Source organism: Carassius auratus, chromosome 14 (genome assembly GCF_003368295.1).
Source record: "Carassius auratus strain Wakin chromosome 14, ASM336829v1, whole genome shotgun sequence".
In the NCBI taxonomy this organism is placed as follows: domain Eukaryota; kingdom Metazoa; phylum Chordata; class Actinopteri; order Cypriniformes; family Cyprinidae; genus Carassius; species Carassius auratus.
Window position 1 is genome coordinate 30110360 of NC_039256.1, and position 24206 is coordinate 30134565.

The following is a 24206-nucleotide window of genomic DNA, read 5'->3' on the forward strand; positions in this document are numbered from 1 at the left end:
ATAATTCAGCTTTAAAAAGATCCTGACCCTGGAGAGGATGGGAAATGTCCATCTCCCTCTTCTCATAACCTTCTTTTCATAAGCTCTGCAGTAAACGGCTGACAGGCAGGTTCAAACTGGATCAGGCTTTGCGACGAAAGCTGCAGACACCCCTAAAGCTCGCAGTAAATCACAGGAGACGGTTGCAAGGTGCATCCCTTCCGTCTAATGACTGACTGACCTCGCGTTCACCTGACTGGACATCCAGGGGGAGACTTTTCCAAAGAAGACTAAATCAGTGGTCGTCTGGATTACTCATGCTGGGGTAATTAGGTCACCAGCAAGTGTCTACATATAAATGACCCAAGAAAAAAGAGTTCTTTAACTTCCCTGTCTATGTTTTTTCATATAGAAATTTCAAATTGCATCTATAGTGCCAGAGGAAATCAATTTGTTTTTTTTCCCCCAAATTCCATTTTTTCTTTTGGATTTTTCTGGATTTTTTTTTCTTAGTTGAAAGTTTTCTAGACTATTTTAATGGTTAAATTAAAATAAACAAATAGCAATTAATTAAAATCATGGAACTTACACAATTCAACAATGCAACTTTTCAACTTCATTCTCAAATTAATTTTTCTTTTTTTTTTCTTTTTTACCAAATTCTGTGTTTTCCCATTAATTTTCTAGATTCCATTTGAATGGTTTCATTAAATTTTAATAATCAAAAACATCTGTAATTAATTGATTTTACATATATATATATAATTTTATTTAGTTCATTTTTTTCTGAAATACAATGTTGTGCATTTACATTTTTCTGCTAAGAATCTTTTCTGGTAAATATTCCTTAAAAATAATATTTTAATTTTATTATAGTATTATAAATAGTATTTATAGTATTACTATCATTACATTAGCCTATGTAATATATCTCTATTACCATTAGGTTGCTGTGAAGACCTTTAGGTTTCTGTTTGTATACATTATGATAGTTTTTCTCCATGGTAAAAATTCTCATGAAGTGATCTTCAGAGAAGTTCTAGAAACTATATTTATGCATTCACGTAGAGATATTTTGAGGCTGCAGAAAACACAGTATGTGTGTATTCGTGTGTACCACGCATCTGCTCCATTCATTAACACAGAGACTCAAAGAACATTCTGGATTCATATTTAAATAGGATTTTTTAAGGCTTAATATTCACAGACACTAGTCTATGTTGCTGTTTGATTTAAGTGTACCGACTAAAAATCCTTGACATTCCGTGTTATACATAAAAATTACATTTTTACAACTGGATTCCGTGATTCCGTCCACGTTTTCCACATCACAGGGCCCTGCATCTATTTCACACTGTTTACAACTCACAGCTTGTGTTTGAACATGTAGTAACAATATGTGTTCTTTCCCGTGTCCATATAAGAGATAAGAGTGGTGGCAAAGCAGCGTCGTGTTGTGAAAGCCCTGTGGGACTTTGTGCCCCGCGAGTAGAAATGGCCTGTGAGTAATTCATCTCCAAGGCCTCTTTACTATATCACCCCACTCATCAGCAGATTACCACACCCAGCCACGGCTCACAGAGCTCCACACTGAGGATGCTGCACCGAAAGATGCCACCTTAAGAGCAACTTGATGTATTTGTGGAAGCGAGTGGGAGTTTGCATCTTTAGTCTTTCTGTCATTGTGACTTAGTGGGCGTCAGGAATTGTAGGATGCATTTATACGAGTCAAAAGCTCTGCAATTGGAAAACAGGGTGTCGTTTTTAGCATTAATTTGCACACAGACGCTTCCTGCCCATGCAATTAGACATACATTTTTATACTCGTATATTTTTAAACAGACGCTCATTAGAATAATTTTAGCGCTGTCTTTAAGTCTGTACAGACATCCAGTGTTGACAGCTCTCTATGAAGGCGAGAAGGAAAACTCATTCAGGTCCCTAACAATCCCGGCTTATGTGTCTTGAAGAAACAAACACTCTAGTGTGCCTCACCCATCCTAATGACCCTTCTGTAAGAGACGCCCCCAAAAACATTCCAGTCACTCCAAAAGCAAAAGACAATTCTGTTGTGACGCCAGCTAAACAAAGCTGTACAATTCACATGAAAGACCATCACTACAACCCCTCCATGACCCGACTTCTAAGTAGGCAGGATTATATGAGCTACCAACATTTGGCAACTGTCCCGTGCCATGTGATTGGGCTCTTGTATGCCCTCATGCTGGCTGAGAGTCCGTGGGCATTTAAAAATTCGGATTTCCGCTTAAAAGCAGAGAATTCGACCGGAAAGCAAAGTTTTCCACTTAAATCTGAGATGTAGCTTGTGAATCTGCAACACAAATTTAGCATCGTGAAATCTTCAAAGCCTGCCTGAAGATCAAAAGGAACAGAAGAAGACACGTTTCTAGAGACCTGTCACAAAAAGAGCATCTGAGGGTGAACGGTTTTCTCTGGGTGAAATAACCTGAGGGAAATACATTCAGCGAAATCAATAACCCATCACGGGAAGGTTAACTTCCTCCATGTACCTCCAGCAATGTTTGTCTTCCTCACGAGAGAAAGAACTCAGACTTATGCTTCATCCATGATGTGAAAATATGACATGGGGAATATGTAAACTTCATATTACTAAATTTAGTTCTGGTAAACACCATATTTCCAACTTAGGTTTGTCTGACCTCCTCTAGAGGTTAGGTCCTGATAGAGGTCTTCTAACCAAATCCTCCACATGAATCTGGCGCAGTGGTATCATAAAGGCAAGCAAATATTAAAATGACTGCAATAAAAATGAAAATATAACCCATTGAGATTACTCCTGCTTTCGTCCAGGCACAGAGTCTAAAAAATAGGGTCACACACAGCTGCGCCGCATCAGGGGAGACCCTGAAAAGCACATAGAGTACTGCGAAAGTACATGAAAGGGCTAATGGAAAAGGAGGAAAACACATTCTGTATAGTTGGTAGGATTCAAGTGTTTGACATAGAATAAAACTGACTTTTCTCGAGCGATTGCTGATATTTTGCCCTGTGGCAATGAACAACTACTGTATCCAGAGCTTGTCTTAGATAGTTTATCTCACTCCGTCTGTTTGAGAAAGACTGCTTAATCCACAGATGGAGTAGCATCTCCACAATTTATTATTCATTTATTAGTGGCACACGCACCCACAAACACACACACACACACACACACGCACACTAGAGCTGAAGAAATGATTAATCACATTCAAATGAAAGTTTGTTTATAAAATATACAAGTGTGACTTGTTTATATTTAATTATGCATATACAAGTAAACACACACAGACAGACAGACATACACACACACACACACACATATATATATATATATATATATATATATATATATATATATATATATAATTTACAATAAATATAAATATTATACACACACACATATATAAGGGCTGTCAAGAATGTGTTTACATACTATACGTGTGTGAAATTTGTACATTTGTTATGTATATTGGTATATAAATGTGTTTATTTATATAGAAATATATGTACATAACAAATATAAACAATTCACACACGTATATTATGTAAACACATACTTGACAGCCCTTGACATATATGTGTGTGTGTGTGTGTGTGTGTGTGTGTGTGTGTGTATATCTGTGTCTACAGTCCAATCATTTGCAAGTCCTCACTAGCGAAAGGAATGCTAGTGTTTCAAAACAGTCTTTGTGCCCACGTCTGACAAGTTGAAAACAACCCGGAATGTGACGGAGGGGTGTGTTCAGGTTCTTTTACTACGGTGAAACAGCAGGGAGGTGTGCTAATAATTACTGCGGCATCAGAACGAGACTTAGAAGCAGTTCAAGTTCAGTTCACTGAGCGAGAATGGAAAGATGAAGAAAACGGACAGTGTATAAAGGTCACGCCGTTCAACTACTAACACAAACAGCTGAAATTGTCCAAGACTGACTGAGATGTCCAAAATAGCAGTCAAAAGTGGGCAAAGCTTACCAAACAAAAGATGGAATTAGGTCATTGTCACGGAGTGTGTGTTCGGAGATGCTGGAGAAACTCAAGTTTTCTTATAGGTTTTCAAGAGGATGAGAGAGTCAGGTGCTCGCTGTATTACAAAAGCACCAAAAGTCGATGAACAGGCTCTTTTGGATTGGTAACTGTCTCAATTCAGAACGTTCTGTGAAGGAACACTGTGTTTTGTTGTTGCTGTCAGCCCTCTCAGACTTCGGCTGGCTCTTTCATCTTTTACAGCTGAACTAAAGATTCTTCCAAGTAACAAACTTTTTGATTTAATTGCTGGGAGACTCTTTAATCGCTCTTCAAATTCTTATGAACATGCATCACAGAATGCAATTCCTAATGAGTTTGTAACACAGAACCGTCTGGAATTCAGTCTGATTTAACATTACATAAAACATGCAACTTAAGTATGACACAGCAAAAACATCTACACTTAGATAGTTACTCCATCATCACAGTGAAACGAGAAAGACCAGCATCAAACAGCTTTATTTTTCAGAATTACTTAAGATTCTTGATGCAAGTGAATTATATCATAAATGTGGTACGACTATAAGATTTACATGTACCGTATATCACATATGGACCACTTTCAAGACACGATGTGTTTTTGAAACCTTGCATAAGTCCAGCATCTACATCAGAAAAAATACTAATTAAATGAATTAAGGCTTATTGATGGGTTGAAAAGCGGAGTGCTGGGCTAAAGATAGAGCACTAGTTTTCTCCTGGGTTCATATAATCCTGCTGATTCCTTTGTATACCTGTGTCATTCATTAGGTGCTGCTTGGTAACCGCTCTTTATTATTATCATATAATAATCCACATGACCACCAATTAGTATCCACCAAATCAGTTTAAAGCAGGACACACCTACAGCAGGTCTGTGTTTCAGTTACCTGCTGTTACGCCATAGACTTGCGTTTTATGATGCCTACATGTTCCCTTTGCCCACCGTGAGTCCCTGCCAGTCTGAGCTTGCCCTTCCCTGATGTCACGTTGCTATGAAAAGATTGGTACGCTCCCTTCCTATACAAAACATGCGGAAATTTCCTTACCCTCAACCTCTTTCTCTGCTGGATCCGATCTAAAACAAAGGACTTAACATGCACGTGCCTGAAAACAGGACAAGAATCAATCACAGTTTCTAAATGAAAGAAAACAGTTCAGGGATGTAATCGCAGATTGCTGGTGATACAAAACCAAGCACAATTGTCTTTTTATTTGGCCGGTGAGTTTCCTCATGGCTTGGTTGAATCTATTTAGTGAATCAGACTACTGAATCAAAACGACTGATTCATTTGAGAGTCTTTTGAGCCATTTCGGAGGAAACACATAACAACTAAGCTATCAAATATCTTTGAAAGGCTGAAAAAAATATTGCAATATTCCACTCAGCCTCACTTAGGTTGTCATCTATAAGATGGAAAAACAGGGAGCTGATGATAAAGACCATCCAGAGTTTTATAGTCAGGTACATCTGATCTAAAGTACACTGTGTGCACTATATTATCCCCAAACGCACTCGCTGCCAGAGGACAGGCCGAATCTATCTAGCACAAAAAGCTTTCTGTGCTTTTATTTTCACGCTGTGTACGGGTGGGGCTTGATTTTTTATATTAGAAGAACACACCTGCAACTTTGTTTAGCTTGCAAATATACAGGCCAACCTGCACCCATGCAAATACTTCCTGCAGTTGCCCTACTAAACTCATGAATATTACATTGATTTATACCACTTAAACTGAGCGGTATAATCAAAACACAAATCACGCTAATCTGTGCCATGTGACTGATGTGAGTGCTTCAGAGATTAAGATGTAACCTTATGTCCCAGAATACAAAGGTTGCAACTTCTTCTTTCTTCAGCTGAGGTCAGATAAGGACACTTGAGCTTTAATAAGAGCATGCAACTGCTGAGATTTAATACCGTGAAATAAAACAGTAGCAAAATGATAATGCTGGCATGAGACATTTCTCCAGGATACACTACGTTAAAAAACTGTCTCTAAAAAATGAGTGAAAATAGTGGACTGAGAAACTACGGCATAAAACGAAATGGCTGCTTCCATGACAAAAATGAAAAATCGAATCATTTATTCACACCTGAGTTGTTCGAACTTGTGTAATTTACTGAACACAAGATGAAATCTAATTTGAAGAATACCATGGCTATTCGTCAACATATCACCAAGGACAATAACTATTAAGTATAAAGTTTTAATCGCTCCAACGGTATGAGAACAGTGAAGTCCACACCACAACTATAAGGAAAACAACACAGAGTAACAATATTGTTGAAATCGATTTCAAAATGATATAGAATCAGTATCCAGCCGAATTTAAAGAAATGAGCCGATGCTCAAGCATTTTAAAGGAGGCGGATGACAAAACAGCAACAGGCCTTTATATTAAACATAACTTTAGTGTCAGTGGGTGTGCAAGGTAAAATTGTTATTATCATCGCTATAGTTATCTCTATAATTATTGTTTGTGTGTGAACAGGTCTTTACTCTCTTACAACTGAAGGAAACAAACATAGGCATGGTGAATTGCTGTGAAACTCATTAAATGTGGTTTTCAGATTCTTAGTCACGAACGGTTCTTCTCGTACAGTCCTGTTGCACAGCATTCTCTTCAAGAACATAACATTAGGACACAACAAAAACACCTCAACTCAAACAGTGACTCGATCCTCACACTAAAAAGACCAGGAACTGGGCTAAAGATGTATAACAAGATCTCAAATGAATGACCAGAACATTATTTGAGGAATTATGCAGGTTTGGAACATTGTGAGTGATTTTTTTTTTTCAACCCTAAAATCATTACTGCAGAACGGAGTACATAAATGCTAATGTAATGAACATGGGTGTCAATTACAGGCCACACTAAAGTGAAAGTACATCTATAGATCGTCATCCAAATAATCTATTTAAGAGAGTTTATGTTACAGCAGACTGAGGACTATAGTTACAGAAAACATCCTACTCTTGGTCCCATGGTCAGACAACTCAATGAAAGGGTTTTTTAACCTTTGATGCCAGCTGAGCTCTTAGCTGATGATGGATTAGTATGGGTGCATTATTGGTATCAAGGCCCTGTCTTTCCACAGTCTATCCCTTTCAGTCCGAAATTGACATTGATCTGTTACAGAGCATTCCCAGACTTCCTCACGTCCCCAAAGAGAGATGGAGGAGCCAGGTGATGGACTCTGGGGCTTCTGTCCTTCTGATAAATACAAGTGCGCCCTGAGCGAGGCATAAGACAGCGCTGTAAAGTAATAGGAGTGAAAAGTGCAAAACATAAACTGACGATCCAGAGGCTGCAGCCAATTTATTGAGCCACATTTTGAGCTTCAGCCTTTCCGTGAAAACCAAATCAAATTATATTCCTGTGAGGTTTTATGGTATCTCATTTTCGCTCTCAGTGGACTTCAAATGAATAGACTAAAAATGTGCAATTTCTTCAAATCTGATGTCAAGTGATTTCCAACCAGAGCATCTAAAGCATCATTTCATTGCTGCTGATTTGATGTTATGGTTCGACTTCACATAAGATTCAGGGCAAATGATAGAGAAAGTGCTTCAGTAAACAAGCAGACACAGAGTCAACTGTCTGAACTCGCTGTAAAGACCATGTCAACCCTGCATATTTATGATTTCAAACGAGCATGAAATGATGAGTGGAAATGAGGGGAGGCCCGGCTGACTGACAGGACCTGGGGGTGGAGGGACTCATTTCATGGTGTAAATACATTTGCCTGACTCTGTCAAATTAGGTGACTCAGCCCGTATCACGAAAGCTGAACACATAGTACTGCAGTACATCACGACAACCGCGAGCTCGCCTGAGAACTGGTGCAGAGTGATGGACTCCAAAAGCTTACAATGTTCCGATTTTATATCAACAGCAGAATATAAGGATGCTGTGAGAGGGAAACTGAATCTGGAATACCATGAAGGGCTTTTTTTTCCCATAGCACTAGTGATAGACTAACAGGCCGATAAATTGGCTTTTACTATCAGCATCAGCCAACAATCTTAGAAAATGCACTTTTTTTTGTGATATTTGAGTGAACTTTGGGGGCTATTTACTATCTACAATTAGTCTTTATTGCACAGCTCTTGATTCTGATTGGTCAATCACAGCATTCTGCATCTAAATATTCTTACTCGTTTTAATCACATGATGAATAATTACAACAATTTAATAATAATCAAATTATTATTTTTTTATTTTTTTGCATTAATACGAATACGGTTTATAAATCAAAAAGGTGCGATGCTCCTAGGATGCATGGTGAATTATTAGTCGTGATCTGGACTGCTCCACTTTGCGCAGGCTGTCTGTCAGTCACATGCTTGCGCGTCATAGCCCCGCCCCCTCTCGTTCTACTACGTTCAACGGCGAAGAGCACATGACTGCAGCAACTGTGTTCTGTAACTCCAGTCACGAGGATGGAGTACTATTACACTGACCAGACAGCGAGCTCAAGCACATTTACAGCGCTCACAATATTCCCGCTGACACAAGGACAAAGGACAAACAGCAGCGAGCGTTTCCTCACAGCGTTCACATGTTTTAAGAAGTCTGAAAACGAGTCGTCAACCTTTCAGTGACACCTGACACAAAGTAAACGGAGCGCGACGTGTAAAACACGCACAATTGACTTTTTAATACATGATACAAATGTACACTTTTTGAATACCAGCATGTGGCAGTTTTTGAATTTGAAATAATAAATGAATGTATTATTATTAATATTTTCTTTCACCCAAGTCATTCATTCCACTGACCAAGTATCCGCCTGTTTCAAAGTAACCTTCGGCTTTTTAAGCGTTATATTGTATCTACACGTATATCTATAAATAAACACTTTCGCGGTGCGACAACAGCCTGTTTGACAAAAATGCACAGCGTTTATTTATTAATATCAGCAGCAGCACACACTGGCATGATGCAAAGATCATTAGACTACCTCTAATTAGCATCAAGCTCGTTTTGTAACAGTTACGCAAACGCTTACGAAAACAATGCATTCCGTGAATTGAGCGAGTTCCGATCTCTACACTATAATCTAAAGATACATGCATACATTTTGAATAGGCCTACAGCGCTGCGTATCAGTTTCTGAACTTTATAAGTGACATAATGCAATAGCTTCACAGCTTTTTTTAACAGCTCATCTAAAAGAAAAAAAGGAGGCCAGTTATGAATAGCTATAAATTAAACGACCACTGATCGCATTTAATGAGTGCATTAATAGTAGTAACATCTGCACTGACTAATAATTACGCAATGCATAGCCTAAAGACTGAGAAAACACACATCTGAAAAAAACACACAGTTTACTTGATCTATATTACTTTTAATCTGCTTCGCAGTGAACTCGAACGGAATCAGAGCGCTTTCGTTATATATTAAAACTACAAGGGACCAGCAAGAAACTTAAAGACAAGTTCACAAGAGCACCCACGTGTCACACACACACACACACACACACCGGGAAATTGGTGTGTTTTTGGCAAACTGATGCACACGTTTGAACTCACTCTATTCCGCTTGAGAACTTACTAACATCTCTAATCGCTAGCCCTCGAAAGCAGACTTCAAAAGAACGATTATCTGTACAATATTCGTCTGTAAGTCACTTTTCGCATTTATGCATCATTTCCTGTGGACTGCACGTGAAGCGCAGGCGGCGGAGACTCCAGACGCCGGCTGAGACGCGCTGACAGCATCGATGAAAGATGCGAGTTTACCGCGCCACAGACAGTTGCATGCAAAAACACACCCGGGGAAAAACAGCCACGCTTCTGCTCTATCCGAAATGGTGCATGGCTTACCGGGCTGCCGGAGTTTTCAGTCAAGTAATTGAAGACAAATGAAGAGAGCTCGTCGTCTAACAGTGAAGCGCAGTCCGCCATCTTCTAGACGAGAATGAGAGGAGAGGAGCCAGAGAGCGCTCCTATACTGCTGTCCCCGCGTGCAGTGAGATCTCTAACCGACCGAGGGCAGTGTGCTGAGCTGCCTCAGCGCTTCCCAAGCATGGCTGGGTTAAGAAAAACAGCAGAAAAGTGAATTAATTTAAGGCGCGGGTGGGTTAAACACAGGCTGGTGGTGACTGAAGAAGGATGTCTGGACTAGGTGCAGGATGCATGTTCCCAACTGTAGCTGAACCTGCTTGTGCTGTCTAGATTACAGTGTCCATGACTAATTTATGATGCTAGTTCAAGATGTCTAAAGTCCATGGTTTGCGCAGGTAATATACTGTATGCTGAACATATTTGGTTGCATCCTTTACATGCACAATGCAGTAAACACAACCCAGCATTATATTTTCTGGGCATGCTTTTTAATGGTGCCCAATTTTGAACATCAGCCAATATTTACGCTTATTTATGTTTGCTTGGCCCATTAACAGAAATACAAGTTTGCTCCACATTTTAAAGACAGCTTTGTTAATCATAGTAAAAATGTTGTATAATTTAAACATATAATTATTATTATTTGAGTGCTTATTTAACAAGAATTATATATTATAATGATATTCCAGCAATATCGTCGACTTGATTGCACAGATACTGAACTGAGCTGGATGATGACATCACTGAATTCAATGATGAACAGCCTTTAACTGAAAATTGAGTGTTTACTATTGTCCTTTTTGCATAATTGACACATTTAATACTGTAAAGCTCTTTTGACACAATCTGTGTTGTTAAAAGTGCTGTATAAATAAAAGTGACTTGACTTGAGGAAACATTTAGCTTATCTAAATATAACCCTAGTACTACAATAATTAAAATAATGATAGATAAAAAGCAGGTGCACTGCTGACTTTAGGCCTGGACGTAGATCAAAATCAAAGCTTGTTATGGCGATGAAGTCTGATATATGAGTAACACATTAAAACCTATGTAAACAATTAGGGTGATTACTCTCTAATCAGCAGATTCATTGATTGGCTGATCTTGAGAAGAGCAGTTTTCCTATAGTCACTCACTGACTTACACTATGATGTGGGGATTTTGACTGCTTCATCAAATCACCAGCTGACTGTTAGTCAAGAGAAGGGGCAAGTCTGCTAAAGACAGCATCCTATATTTGATTCACATTGAAGACAAATCCTATAGATTTTAAATTGTTCGAATGGTGTGCAAATCCAATGCAACTAAATTGGCAAGCCCTTGCAGGACCGTTACAACTTCTCCATCAAATCTGAAATTACCCCAAGGTCACATCAGTCTATTGAAGTGTGTGCTGCCTACTGGCTTTCGACCAAATGCATGCTGCTCGAATGATTGGGGTCAGAATGAAAGTTTGTCTCTTTGAAAACACAATGTATATAAAAAAAAATACATCCTATCCATGCCCTTGGTTGCTTGATCAATAAACAGATTGCGCTAATTCTTAAAGCAAAAAAAAACATTTACAGTAGATGGAATGACAGTTGCATCAAAAACTTCCAGTGAAATTCTGAGCTGTTTTTAGAGAGGAACTTCAAGATTGTTACTTAAGCCAACAAGCCACCTTCCATAAGAGTGTGAAAGGTCACTGAAGGGATTTGACAGCCCTGAGCGTCTGGTGGGTGTCTCTGACAGCTGTCAGACTGGAGGAGTTCGTTCTGTGTTGGAGTTATCAGTCAAGAGAAGAGTCTGTTTCATCAGTCATATCATTTCATTGATTATGCCCTGATGTATGGAGGTCAACAACATTGTGCCTTGAGCTGCAGTTGTCCAAGCACAGCAATCAATAGAATTCACACATTGTTTTCAGACACTGAAGCATGCATGATGCTTTTTTTCATTGTTTTTGATTGCTACCACTAATGGGAGAGCATGTTGCTGGTGTTTGAGTGCATGCGTGTCTCTCACTGTGCTTTATGGCTGGAAGGTGATTTAATGGGGGCTTCTGTGTGAATAAGAGAAAGCAAATCAAAGAGCAAACTTGCTAATGCACAGAGGACTGTTACAACATATTGTCATGTAGGAACACTGGGTTCAGTTTCAGAGCCCTGAAGTTTTGAAAATGGCCTATTGTGGTTAATTGTGAAATATATTCAGTCACACTTTAGTTTGTGGTCCAGCTTTCACTATTACCATGTCTTTTGCCTCAGTAAACTCCTAATTTGCTGCTTATTAATTAGTTAAGGTTAGGTATTGGGTAGGATTAAGGGATTTCAAATATGGTCATCAGAATAAGGAATTAATAAATGCTTTATAAATACTAATTGTCAGTCAATATGCTAGTTTTTTGCATGCTAATAAGTAACTAGTTAATAGTAAGAATTGGCAATTAGGACCGCATCTTAGTGTTTAGTGGCCTTCCTATTCCTCATCTCTTTAGTGTTTACTTGAATTTACTAAGAATAAATGTAAATGCAACAGAGGAAAATTGCATTGCAGGGATCAGGCCGTCTTTTTTGATCCAAATAAATGCATTGAAAAAACTTGGATAAGAAAATGCATGCAACTAAAGCCAGTGAAGACAACGTCAAACTGGGCTATTTTAGCATCTTAACAGTTGTGTCCATGTAAACAAATGGACCAGTACTTACACCTTGTATGTGAAGAATGATCAGCTGGTCGGATAAGTCAAACTGATGTTGCACTTCAAACACCACAGACAGAGTGTTAGAGACAAACAATGCAGTGTTTATTCAGTCCTACATTCAGTAATACTATTCAGTCTCAGTTACAGAAGATCCACCATGTATTATATATTATTACATTGTGTTATAAACTGTAAACTGAAAATGTAAAAACTTAAATGACTCGATCATATATAATGTAACTTAATATAATATATAAAGTAATATACTGTATATAGATATATAAAATGTATATTGCACATTGTTGATATTTGTTTTGATTTGTTTTTTGCTAAATTGGGAATATGAACGCTGCTAAGATTATGCTCTCAGCACCTGAGAAAAGCAAGCTGATCCTATTTCAGAACTACTGGAGCATTTAACTTCAGAAATATGTGACTTTATTATATCTGAAGGGTAAAGTCTAACTCGCAGAAGGACCGAGTCACAATGTGCCACGGTGTATGCAGCAGTTACAAGCAATCTGAACTCAAGGCATAGTTCAAAAAAAGCTGGGTCGTGATTGGACGGAATGCCCGGGACACAACAGATATGCAAAGCATGCAAACAGACCATGATGTGATTGGCCAGAGCTCCTCCTGTCTCTGTGCATAGTAGGAGAAGGAGCGAGTAGAGTAAAGCAGGCTTGCATTAGAGACTCTCTTCCCCAAGCAAACACGTGCCTGCTCGTCACATGACTCCCCTTTTCACTGCCGGCGCCTGACCGTGTATAGTGCTTACGCTTGCTGTGTCGGTTACATGAAAAGTCAAGGATGATTGCACAGGTGAAAGCTGAAAGGAAAACTGTCTAATCTTACAAAAACACCCAGGAGCAAAGGTGACAAACAATTTGACCAGGCAGATTACATTTTCCAGTAAATATTCATTTTAAAATATAAGGAGTAATGACAGCATGTCAATGTAAAGTGTAAGATACTACCAGTGTGTAGGTGCATGTATGTGAGAGATATACAGTATACTGATACAAATACATCTTACCAACCAGTAAAAACATTATTTTTGCCATGTAGCTTAATTCTGGAAAAAAATAAAAATAAAGAGTGTATATATAATCAGATATTCCTGGATATAAATATAGACTATATTAGAATTAGTATTTATGTCTAAAATATATAAAAAAATAAGAGAGCACCCATTAACTGTGCATATAGGTGTAGCATCTGAAAAAGCAACAACAAATACCATATGATCTTGTATTTGACTAACCATGTCTGATGCAATATCTCTGTTGTGGTGTATATTGATCTTGAGTACACTCACACACACACACACACATGTTTGTTTTTTGTGAAAAGTGGGGACATCCCATAGGCGTAATGGTTTTTATAATGTAGAAACTGTATATTCTATCGCCCTTTACCAACCCTACCCCTAACCCTCACAGGAAACTTTGTGCGTTTTTACTTTCTCAAAAAAACCTAATTCTGTATGATTTATAAGTGTTTTGAAAAATGGGGACATGGCTTATGTCCTCATAAGTCACCATCTCCTTGTAATACCTGTGTCATACCCATGTCATTATACAGAGTTGTGTCCTGATATGTCACAAAAACATGGCAACCTTCTACTAACGCATTCGTTTATACAAATAAATTATTGATCTCTTCCTTAGCAGAATTCACATTTTGTGTGTTTTTTAGTTAAATGGGAAAAACAAGATGCTTTAGAAATCTGTCTTCTGGGAATATATGAAACCCAAAATGGAAGTTTTGCTCAAGAAGCTTGAATCCTCAGCCCAAATGCTTCGCTTTTATCTTTGACCTGAACTATCAGGAATTCTGCATTATTTTAGCTCATACCCAAACAAGGGGTTGGATTGGACAAAAGATAGAGGCCTTTTCTGTCTGGGATCTGTGGGCGATTGACCTGCGGGGCCATGTGCATTGGTTTGAGTGTCTGAGCCTTAGTCATCACAGCATGAGTGTACACTGCTGCATGTGTGGCATTCCATCACTAAACCTACAAGAGTCTTCAAAGACACACCCATCAACGCCTTCACAACTTTTGCTAATCTAATGTAGTGTGTTTGTGAACTAGGCTGTGTGCAAAGTGCCGCAATTCAATGTAAATTATGCATTTACCAAAACTTGTATCAACCGGCTTCTTCCCACCTACATGCTCTATTTACACTTATGTCCGTTTGCAGGAAAGAAGATGGATGTTGCAGCGGCTGCCTTGCATAAATATGGGTAGGAATGGTTGACGAACCATCAGAAAGCACTGTGACACTGAGATAAAGATCTTAGGCCTGGTGTCCTTTTGAGAGATTTTGTTGACGTGATGGTCACAGTCTTGGTCATCTGACCATTTGGCAGAGACCAAAAGGAGATGCCAGATCAGCATCTGACAGATTCGGTCTCCTACTAAAGTGCCATCTGAGTTATCTAGTAAGGCCTCACTTTGGTCTGTTGTCCGCCCAAGCAATTAAAAATAAATGAGTATGAAATTTCTCAGACCAGGGTTTTCTTTTCAATGGATACAAGTGACTGGAACAAGACCCTTCTGGACTGGATTGCTAGTGTGTTTTAGTGGCAGTGTTTAACAATTAGTAATTTGGCAGATGCCTTTATCGACTGGCACACGTTATCCTTATACATGCACATGTTAACTGCCTGCCATTTTGAAATGGTCGCATCACACAAGGTTGATTTGGGTCTCAGCTGGGTCTTTGTTTTGTGGAGGATCTAGTGTTATCAGGCCATGGGAAAGGTTAAGCTATAGTGCTGATATCCCACCTGCTGAAACACTGCGCACACAGCTAGATGCCGCTCAGCCAAAGTAGACCAGATTACTATTGGAACCAATGTGCAGTCTAGTGTTCCTCCATTCTTACTCTGTACAGCCCAGCACTACGTTAATCGGCCTCCCCTGAGACGTGTTGATTTATGACCATGGGCACCAAGAGGGACAAATGGCTCTTTTCCGACAGCACGATTTCACAAGCTCAGTGACAAACACATTTGGAAATATTGGGAAAATGCTTAACAATCAGAGTCATAAACATTGATCCTGTTCGATGAGAAGGAAGACCTTGAATCGCAAGCTCTTGGATACAAGCAGAGGCACACACATGTATGAGCACACCACACGAGAGAGCCCAATCTGAGGTGCTCTATAAAGCACAAGGATGCATAATGTGCTTTCTGAAGGACATTATATGAGTTTGATAGACTGTCATCTCAGAAAGAGGATAGATGGAGTAGCAGGCAAGAATGGGAGGAAGATGGGTTTTTTACATTTATGCAATCTTTGGAAGCCCGGGGGCATATCTAGAGATATCGTAGGCACATCTTGACATTTACACGATAGAGAATCATAAACAGAGCCAAGCTCAAACGAAGGCTAAACCGTGCAAAAGGAGTCTCTCTCCCCATGTGACATTCACACCAGTTTTGTAGGATCACATCACTCACAGTCTCAGACTTTCAAACACATTTAGCAAAAATGGACGAAATGTAAATGAATTCCACACAATAGCCAGTGATTAGCCAAATTCTTGGTCGCTTTGAGCCAGTCCCAACAGTATAACTGCAGATTGATGGAGGGAACTGACCCATAGTCTTTCTCTTTCTCTTCACCTCTCTGCACTTCACTGCCACATTTCAGCCAAGAGACGATAACCCCACCGTCTTATCACAAAAGCACACTCTCTTGGTGTTGAATCCGTAGGTAAATGAATCACGAACAAGGTTATTTGTCTGTTATTTAAAAAGTAGACGGTTAAGTGGTGACTGGGTTTGCAGGCTTCCTCTTTCAGAATGATGCTCTTGGTCCAATCCTTGCTGCAGTTGTTAGTCATACAGGGATTATACAACAGCTACAACTCCCTTCATTCCACCTTGTGCTCACCAAGCTAGAAAATGGAGCTAAATATAAATGCAGACGGCAGCATCTCTGGAGAGGTCAACAATGCATTTGCAGCAATGAAGATTATGGCATGTAAACGTTACTTACTTGCAGCATTTAACTTCAGACCATGGATGGGAATCATGGATTTGTTCATAACTGTTATGTAATAGGCTTCACGGATGAGCTTTTCCCTAAAGATGATCTTTCCTTCAGATCACATCTGAGCTTGATGTGTACATTTCTGACTGCTACGACTAACTCCTGCATAACCCTTTTTGCTGTGATGATGAAACAAGATTTTGACACTTGGTTGAGGCCACTGGGTGAGCTCCGACTCCATGCTGTTTGAAATATCTTATAACTTATATCTAGTCTCTGCATTACCGTCCCATGTGACTTGGATAATCCTTGACAACCAAAACAAAGCCGTTCATCTTTTATCAGGATGCCATGACTGGAGGCCACGCCGCTTACATGCCCACATGCTGTCAAGTGCCATACCCTCAGCAACTTTCTTAACACAGAACTGTCTTCCAGCAGCCACAGTTGCTTATTAAACCAACAAACTGATGGGGTTTCCATTGGGATTCATTGTATATGCTTATCCCTTAAGTGGAACATAGATATTTTGCTTCATTGAGAATACTACTGTTATAGGAATGGGTCACTATTCTTGTTTCTGCATATGGGGAAAAACGTCTTATGCAATGTCAGTGTATTTGATTTTCTCTGTCTGTCTCTAATAACAGCTGTTGTTGGAGGTGGACCAGAACAACAGTTTACGAAGTTTGCTTAATGCAAGCACAGCTCCGAAGAGTTGGGGGATGATCGGTTCATTCTGCGCAGGATTATGTCAGCCATCACAACATCATTAATGTGTATTTGCTCATCTGTTAAGGTACATCCTATGACCTTAAACCCCTTGCTGTTCTCCTTTCCGGTTGGCCAGAAAGTTTGGGGGCTTGGCTGGTGAAAACTGAGATGAGTTGAAAGGAAAGAAGGGAGAGGAGAGTTGGGGGAAAGAATGACGCTATTAAAACTGAAAGAAAACAGATAAGGATTAGCCTTAGCCTGTTTTTGTTGCTGTTACGTGACGTAGAGGTGTCTGACTAGGGGGGAGACGTGGGCTGATGACGTCATCGTTTCAGAAAATATACGGATTAGCCGTCCAGACGAAAAGCAAAGACGGCGTTTTCAAATTTATCCACTCTGGGACCCGGTTTCAAAAAATAGCGGTTTCACTTGATGAAAACGCCCGATCCGTGTGGACGAAACGCCTATCCGATAAAAAATTTGTGCGTATTCACAGAAACGCGTCTCCGTGTGGACGGGGCCTTAAACTACACCTACAGCACATTGCATACTCCCATTGAAGCAAAGACTTACCTCTTTGTGGCCTGCTGATATAAAATGAGCATTGTGCAATGAAAAAAAAATGAGATTTTGCATTTACACACAGATTATACAGCACATGACCCATTGAAAAATCCGCAACCCCAAAACAAAGCTAGCACAAAAAAGCAAAAGCAAAACCTGGGCATTTCATAAAAGCAAAGCCAAAAAGCCAGAATATGAGGGAAGTAGGATTTTCCCTCCCGAGGGGAGTGTGAGAATCAGTCAGGCTGAGACAGGTCTATGACAAAACATTCCCACAAGACAAGGAAGTGAATCCTGATTCATCGGTGGAGGAGGAGGAAGTGCAGCCGGTTCAGGCAAGATCACACTTGCAATGCAGACATGGTCATCTAATACTGTAGTAGATACATTCATCTTCCTGTCTCTCTCTTTTGGACAGGTCAAGAATAACACTGTAACATAATTCTGTAGTCTTTGACTAAATAGATTTGATATTAAACATTGAATTAAGAAAAGTCTATCTTATCAGACATTGTTTTCCATTTCTGTATCGAATGAAGTACTTGAGACTTGTCTTTAAGCTGGTTAGTTAACCTCTGGTCACTGTGATAGAGAATCCGGCCCATCCTTTTTCAAGAACTGTAAAACTTGAGTTTATCTGCAGTGTAATTGAATACTTATCAAATTTCAAAGCAGCACACATTCTTAGAAATGATAAAATAAGTATAAAATAGCATTTGAGAGAGACCAAAGGGTAAAGAGCATGTGTGCCAATAAAGACCGTGTTTGCATCACCTTTCACTAGTCAAGCTCTGTGATGTCCCAGATATCTGCAAGAAAACAAGGGAAAGCAAAAATGAGAATCAAAGGAACAACACACAAAAGTCAACTGTCTGTGCAAGCCATCATTCTTCTTCTCTCTTGTGTTTTTCCATGTAAAATGCTGTATGCAAATTTATTTCAGGTTCTGAACAACAAATGCAAATGCAGCTAATGGGATTTATTTTACTCTCAAATACTACAGCTTTAGACACAGAAACAGAAAACATCCTGATTTATAGCAATACTCTAAGAATAAAAAAACATAGCAAAGAAAATATTTGCTAAAACAGAATATTTTAAATTAAATGTTGTTTTTATTAAAACTTTAATTTTTTAAAGTTTTGAATGGGTACACACATTATAGTTAACATTTTTTTTTTGTAATTATTCTTTTTTTATTTTGTTTCACATTGCATTCTGGGATTGCCTTTTCCACAAAGAATATGTGCAATGCTTAGAAATTACCCCTAAGAAAGCATCTTATAATCTTGTATTGTGTGCATCATTTTATTGTAATTGTATGTACAATTTAATTCTTATATTTAATATAATTTAATAATATTTAATATCTTATATAATTTAATATCTTTCTCGTTGTCCTCTCTCACTTTTTTTTTTCTTTTTTTTTGGGTTATTTGAATTAATACTAGGGTGACTGGCGTGGCATCGTCATTTATTTATTATTCCTCTGAGGAGATCCAAGGACAGGTTCATTTGGCCAAGTCCTGTGATATTGAAGACTGCCAAGTTCTCCACTGTCCCCCACCCCATACAACCTCGGTGACTTGTAATGTTTGCATTCATTATCATCATATATCCTGACTAAATCAACCCAATGATAAGTGTTGAGGCACTGAGGAAACGCTGCATACATCACAAAGAGAAAACAAGTCATAAAACCCGGTTGGCTATTGTCTACAAAAGAAAGTGTAGCACGTGAAATGATTCCAAGATGCTGCTCTAATTCCTTTTATCTGCAGATCATTATTCACTAATGCTTTACTGCTTTCCGGATGAATACCTCGGAGAGTGTCTGATTAAGAAATCATTTCACATGGACGTCTGGAGTTAATGGACACCTGTGAAGGTACTGAGAGGAAATGTGCATCGTTGTGAATCTCTGCTGACGTCTGAGCTCTGTTCCAGATGAGGGAAAAGGTGTCACAGTAACTGCGCTCGCATTTTTTACGGCAGCTCCAAATCACAACTGTAAGATTCTCTCGGTTCAACACAGACCAAATTGAGATTTAAGAAAGCGCTTGTTGGTTTTTGTTCATTTAGTAATCCGCCCTGGCTGAGGTAGGTCAAAGGTCAGCCTACGGCACATGAAAAAAGCATCTGTCAGCAACCCAAGCTCAAAACACTTGCATTACTCAAGGACAACTGCCACAAGTAGAAGGTTAGTTCTGTTCGAATGGGCCAAGATTCCTGAGGTGTCGCTCCATGTCTCAGAGTCAGCTGCTCAGAGAGGGTGACCTCCAAGCACCATTTACATTAGAGCGTCGCCTTGCTTCTGGGTCACATGTCGCTGTCCCATTTCATGTCCAGCGTCTTGAATCAGGATCTGTGTCGGAGCAACCCTCTCCTTTCCTGAAGTGGCTTCTCTGTTTCTCCCCAGGGTAAGCACTGGGAGAGACTCTCGTTTAGGTAAATCGAGCAGCAGCCCACAAATCAATGGTCACACAGGGAGGGAGATAAGCTTCCATCTAACTACAGCAAGGCTGTTTCAAGGCTGCTCAGACCCTTATTCAGCGCACCTCTGAAGCAACCATCATGCATTCTGATGTGCTAAAGCAAGTGATTTGTAACAGCACAAGAGAATCAAAACTAAGAGCATAGGACATGAAAACTAGATTTAATTTTCTCGCCAATACAGTATGTTGCTCCGACATCATCAAAAGTGCATAGTTCAACATTAATTTGCTGACATGAATGCATTAAGTATCATAAACAACAGAAAGAACAATACATTCATACCTTTTATTAATCTTGGTTACATACTACATGCATTATCATATAAATATAAATGAAGTTGTTTTATGTTATCTTTAACATTAGGCCACACTTTATTCTAAGCCTCAGTTGTCACTGCTTACTTTTTTTTATGACTTTTGCCTCAATAATCAACTAATTTGTTGTTTATTACTAGTAAGGTATTTGTTAAGTTTAGGTATGGGGTAGGATTGAGGAATCTAGAATATGGTCATGCAGAATAAGGCATTAATATGTGCTTTATTTATACTAATAGACAATGTTAGTAACATGCATGCTAGTTAAACGTGAGAATTGGACCTTAAAATAATATGTTACCATTTTATATTATTATCTTGATTATTTTTTACACTTTATTTCAGTCTGCCTTGTTATGCATTACATTTATTTATGCACAAATTAATTGCAAGCAACTAGCACTAAACCAAACCCTATCCCATATTTACATTTTCAAATAGTTGTATCTCGGCCAAATATTGTCCTATCCTAACAAACCATACATCAGTGGAAAGCTTATTTATTCAGCTTTATAATAAAATACCCTTATGACTAGTTTTGTGGTCCAGGGTCATGACATATCTTTATTTTTAGTTCATGATGCCTAATGCATTAACACATGTTAACAAATATATAAAAAAAGTTTTTTTTTAAGCAGATAGAGATTTATGAAATCTGAAATTATATATTTCCTCTGGCCCACAGCTGTACTTTTCCTACCAACCACGTGACTAACCAGAACCATTCGCCAACTTCCCGGGATATTTGGACAGTTGTATCAGAGGAATTCAAAACAAGAGTGTGGCCACGCCCCCAGCCACGCCCCCTCCACTCTCGCTTGTTATCACAACGGCATGTAAAGGTCAAATCCAGTATTGTTTGTTTAAAATGTACACATGGATGATGGAGCGGAAAACAGACCTCACATGATCTTTAACTCTTAGGTGTAACAGACTCATGCTGGTGTGCGGGTAAAGCCCGTCTGAAGCAGCTGTGCTTGTGTTGGGTTGATACGAGGACCTCACGGGGGTCCCATCTTTGTGCAAAGATGAAGCAGTGCATCACATGATCCGGCACGGACAGTTCAACTCACGCCGAGCCTGCCAGAGATTTCAGTTGTTTACTTTCACTCGTCTCTCTCGCCTGTGAACCGAGAAGAACAAAAAACAAAGAACATGGAAAACACATGCACACAGCAGGTGTAACCAACAGATGCAGCTCCATCAGATAAGCTCATAAAGCAACATGCTGCTAGTAATGTGAGGAGCTCCGAGAGTTAATGTGACTCGTGCATCCCTCTCGATCGCACGCATGTGGAGGGTGGAAAACACTCTGTGCATTTAACACAACAAGAATAGAGTGGTGCGAGCAGCTGGGTGTTTGGTAAGCGTGCACATCTCACGCTTCAGGTTCTGTTTAAAGTTTAAACACACTCAAGTGCATACAGTTTGGCTCCAGTCTGGCTGTTAGTACACAGAGTGTCAGCAGGGATGTGCATGCGTGCCTATTGTCATGTCATGTGATCTGCTCTGGAAATAGCCGCCTGTCACAAAGGAGGAATGGATCAGTGTGCCCTCTCCGGTATGGCGGAAATACAACTCTCAAAGGTGAATCTCAGTTCCAGAAATAACCCATGCAACATCAATGTCCCACAAACAGCGCAGCATAGAAAGGGAAAAGAGCAGATAGTGATAGAGAGAGAGAGATGCGGTTTCAGGGGATGACAGTGGATTCAGGCCTTAAATCATTCAGTACTGCAGATCAGGGAACCAGCTGCATATCTACTGCATGTATGTTTGCGGTACATCCCTGCAAACGTGTGTAGCTGTGAATGCCTTAAGTGATGAGAGCAACACACAAGAGACAGCCAGAGCATAACACCGGCTACGTTCACACCGCAAACCAGTGTGCAATTCTGATTTTACTTCTTAGTGGTTGTTCACATGGCCTTTTAAATGAAGTTCATATCACATTCTGGTTGGAAAGTAGTAAAAAACTTTTAACATGATCTATTATCCCTTTCTGTTGTCACTGTTCTAAGGCTTTTGAGGTCCAAATGTACACCAATATATAAAACAAATGTATTTTTGCACCACTCATGATTTACTTTACAATTCTTTCTAAAGCTGAATCAAACATCCTTAGGTAAAATGTTAGATTCAGTGTGTCCTTTGCTCTTCAGACTAGCTAGGCTACCATTCATGTGTTTTAATTTGAATTAGTATAATTTAATAATATTTATGTACTATTATAGCATTTATGAATATATTATATCTTAGAAATAAATATAATTATATATATTATACATTTATATATATATATATATATATATATATATATATATATATATATATATATATATATATTATTTTTATTTTTTTATTTTTTTAAACCAAGGAACGAACAACTTCAATCTAATATATATCTTTTATTTAATCTATATTTAAAATGAATATATATATATATAATATAAATGTATTGTATAATATTATTATACAATATTGCATAAAATTACTTTATGAAAAAACTACTAAATTAATAGAAATGTCATGGCATAAATAAGCAGACAAAAATATATGTGCTTTCTTAAGATTGCAATTAATATATATTTCATGACTATTCACTGAATTCAGATCATTGCACAGTTGCACTACAGACATCCTAAAAAACAGCAAATGAACCAAAAGTCTATAGATATTTCTCATATGTGAAAAAAAAATTCAGGTATGGCTCACTGCAAGAGTCCAGCTGCTGAAAAAAACTCAAAGGCAGCATCTTGTTAACACTCCTCCAAGTTTTCAACCTGCTAGATTCAGTACTTTGACTCTGGAGCGAACAGCAGGAGCGATGGGTGTGGGTGATAGCTATATTTTAGAAGACTGAGAGAGAGAAGGAGGCAGCGTCTCTTTCTTTTCCCTGGGCCTCCCTGTGGAACGGTTCCCGTCAGAACTGAGTGTCCCTGCATTAGCTCAGCGAGATGCACAGTGTAGCCCAGGAAACCCCAGCCTCCTCAACACCTGGCTGAAGGATTCTCATTAAACACAGCGCATGCCATGCATACACACAGAAACACACTTCCACAGAGCTTCAACCATGCCACAAGAATCAGTGAAGCAAAGAAATGAACTAAGCCACATGCTCTTTTAGCCTATTTATAAATATACGCTTTTCAGATGTTTGAGGTCAGTAAGATTTTTTCTTTTTGAAAAATTATACAAGAAGGATGCATTAAATTAGTCAAAAAGGTTATCATCTCACAGTTCTGTTTTTCTTCACAATTCCAAGATTTTGTATATATATATATATATATATATATATATATATATATATATATATATATATATATATATATATATATATATATATGAACTTCAAATATATCTAAATTAAATTGTGAGATAAAAAGTGTTGTTTTCTTATTTAGTGGTGAAAATAAAAGATGTCATATCTCAATAGTAATGTACGTTTTCACATATTTACGCACATTGATTCCTGCTAACTGAGTGACATAAAAACCAACATAACTGGAGAATCGAGGTGAAAAAATCATAGTCTGGTCGTTCTTAGTATGAATGAT

General features: G+C 38.7%; 1 protein-coding gene across 1 annotated transcript in view; it reads right to left on the reverse strand.

The window, feature by feature from the left end:
- ppargc1b (peroxisome proliferator-activated receptor gamma, coactivator 1 beta) overlaps nucleotides 1–10215 on the reverse strand; it is a 45810-nt gene extending 35595 nt beyond the window's left edge. The window contains exon 1 of the mRNA XM_026281171.1: nucleotides 9846–10215. Within this exon, the coding sequence (XP_026136956.1) occupies nucleotides 9846–9926 (81 nt within the window). The 5' untranslated portion in view covers nucleotides 9927–10215. The remainder of the gene's footprint in view (nucleotides 1–9845) is intronic.
- Between the last annotated feature and the right edge of the window lie 13991 nt (nucleotides 10216–24206).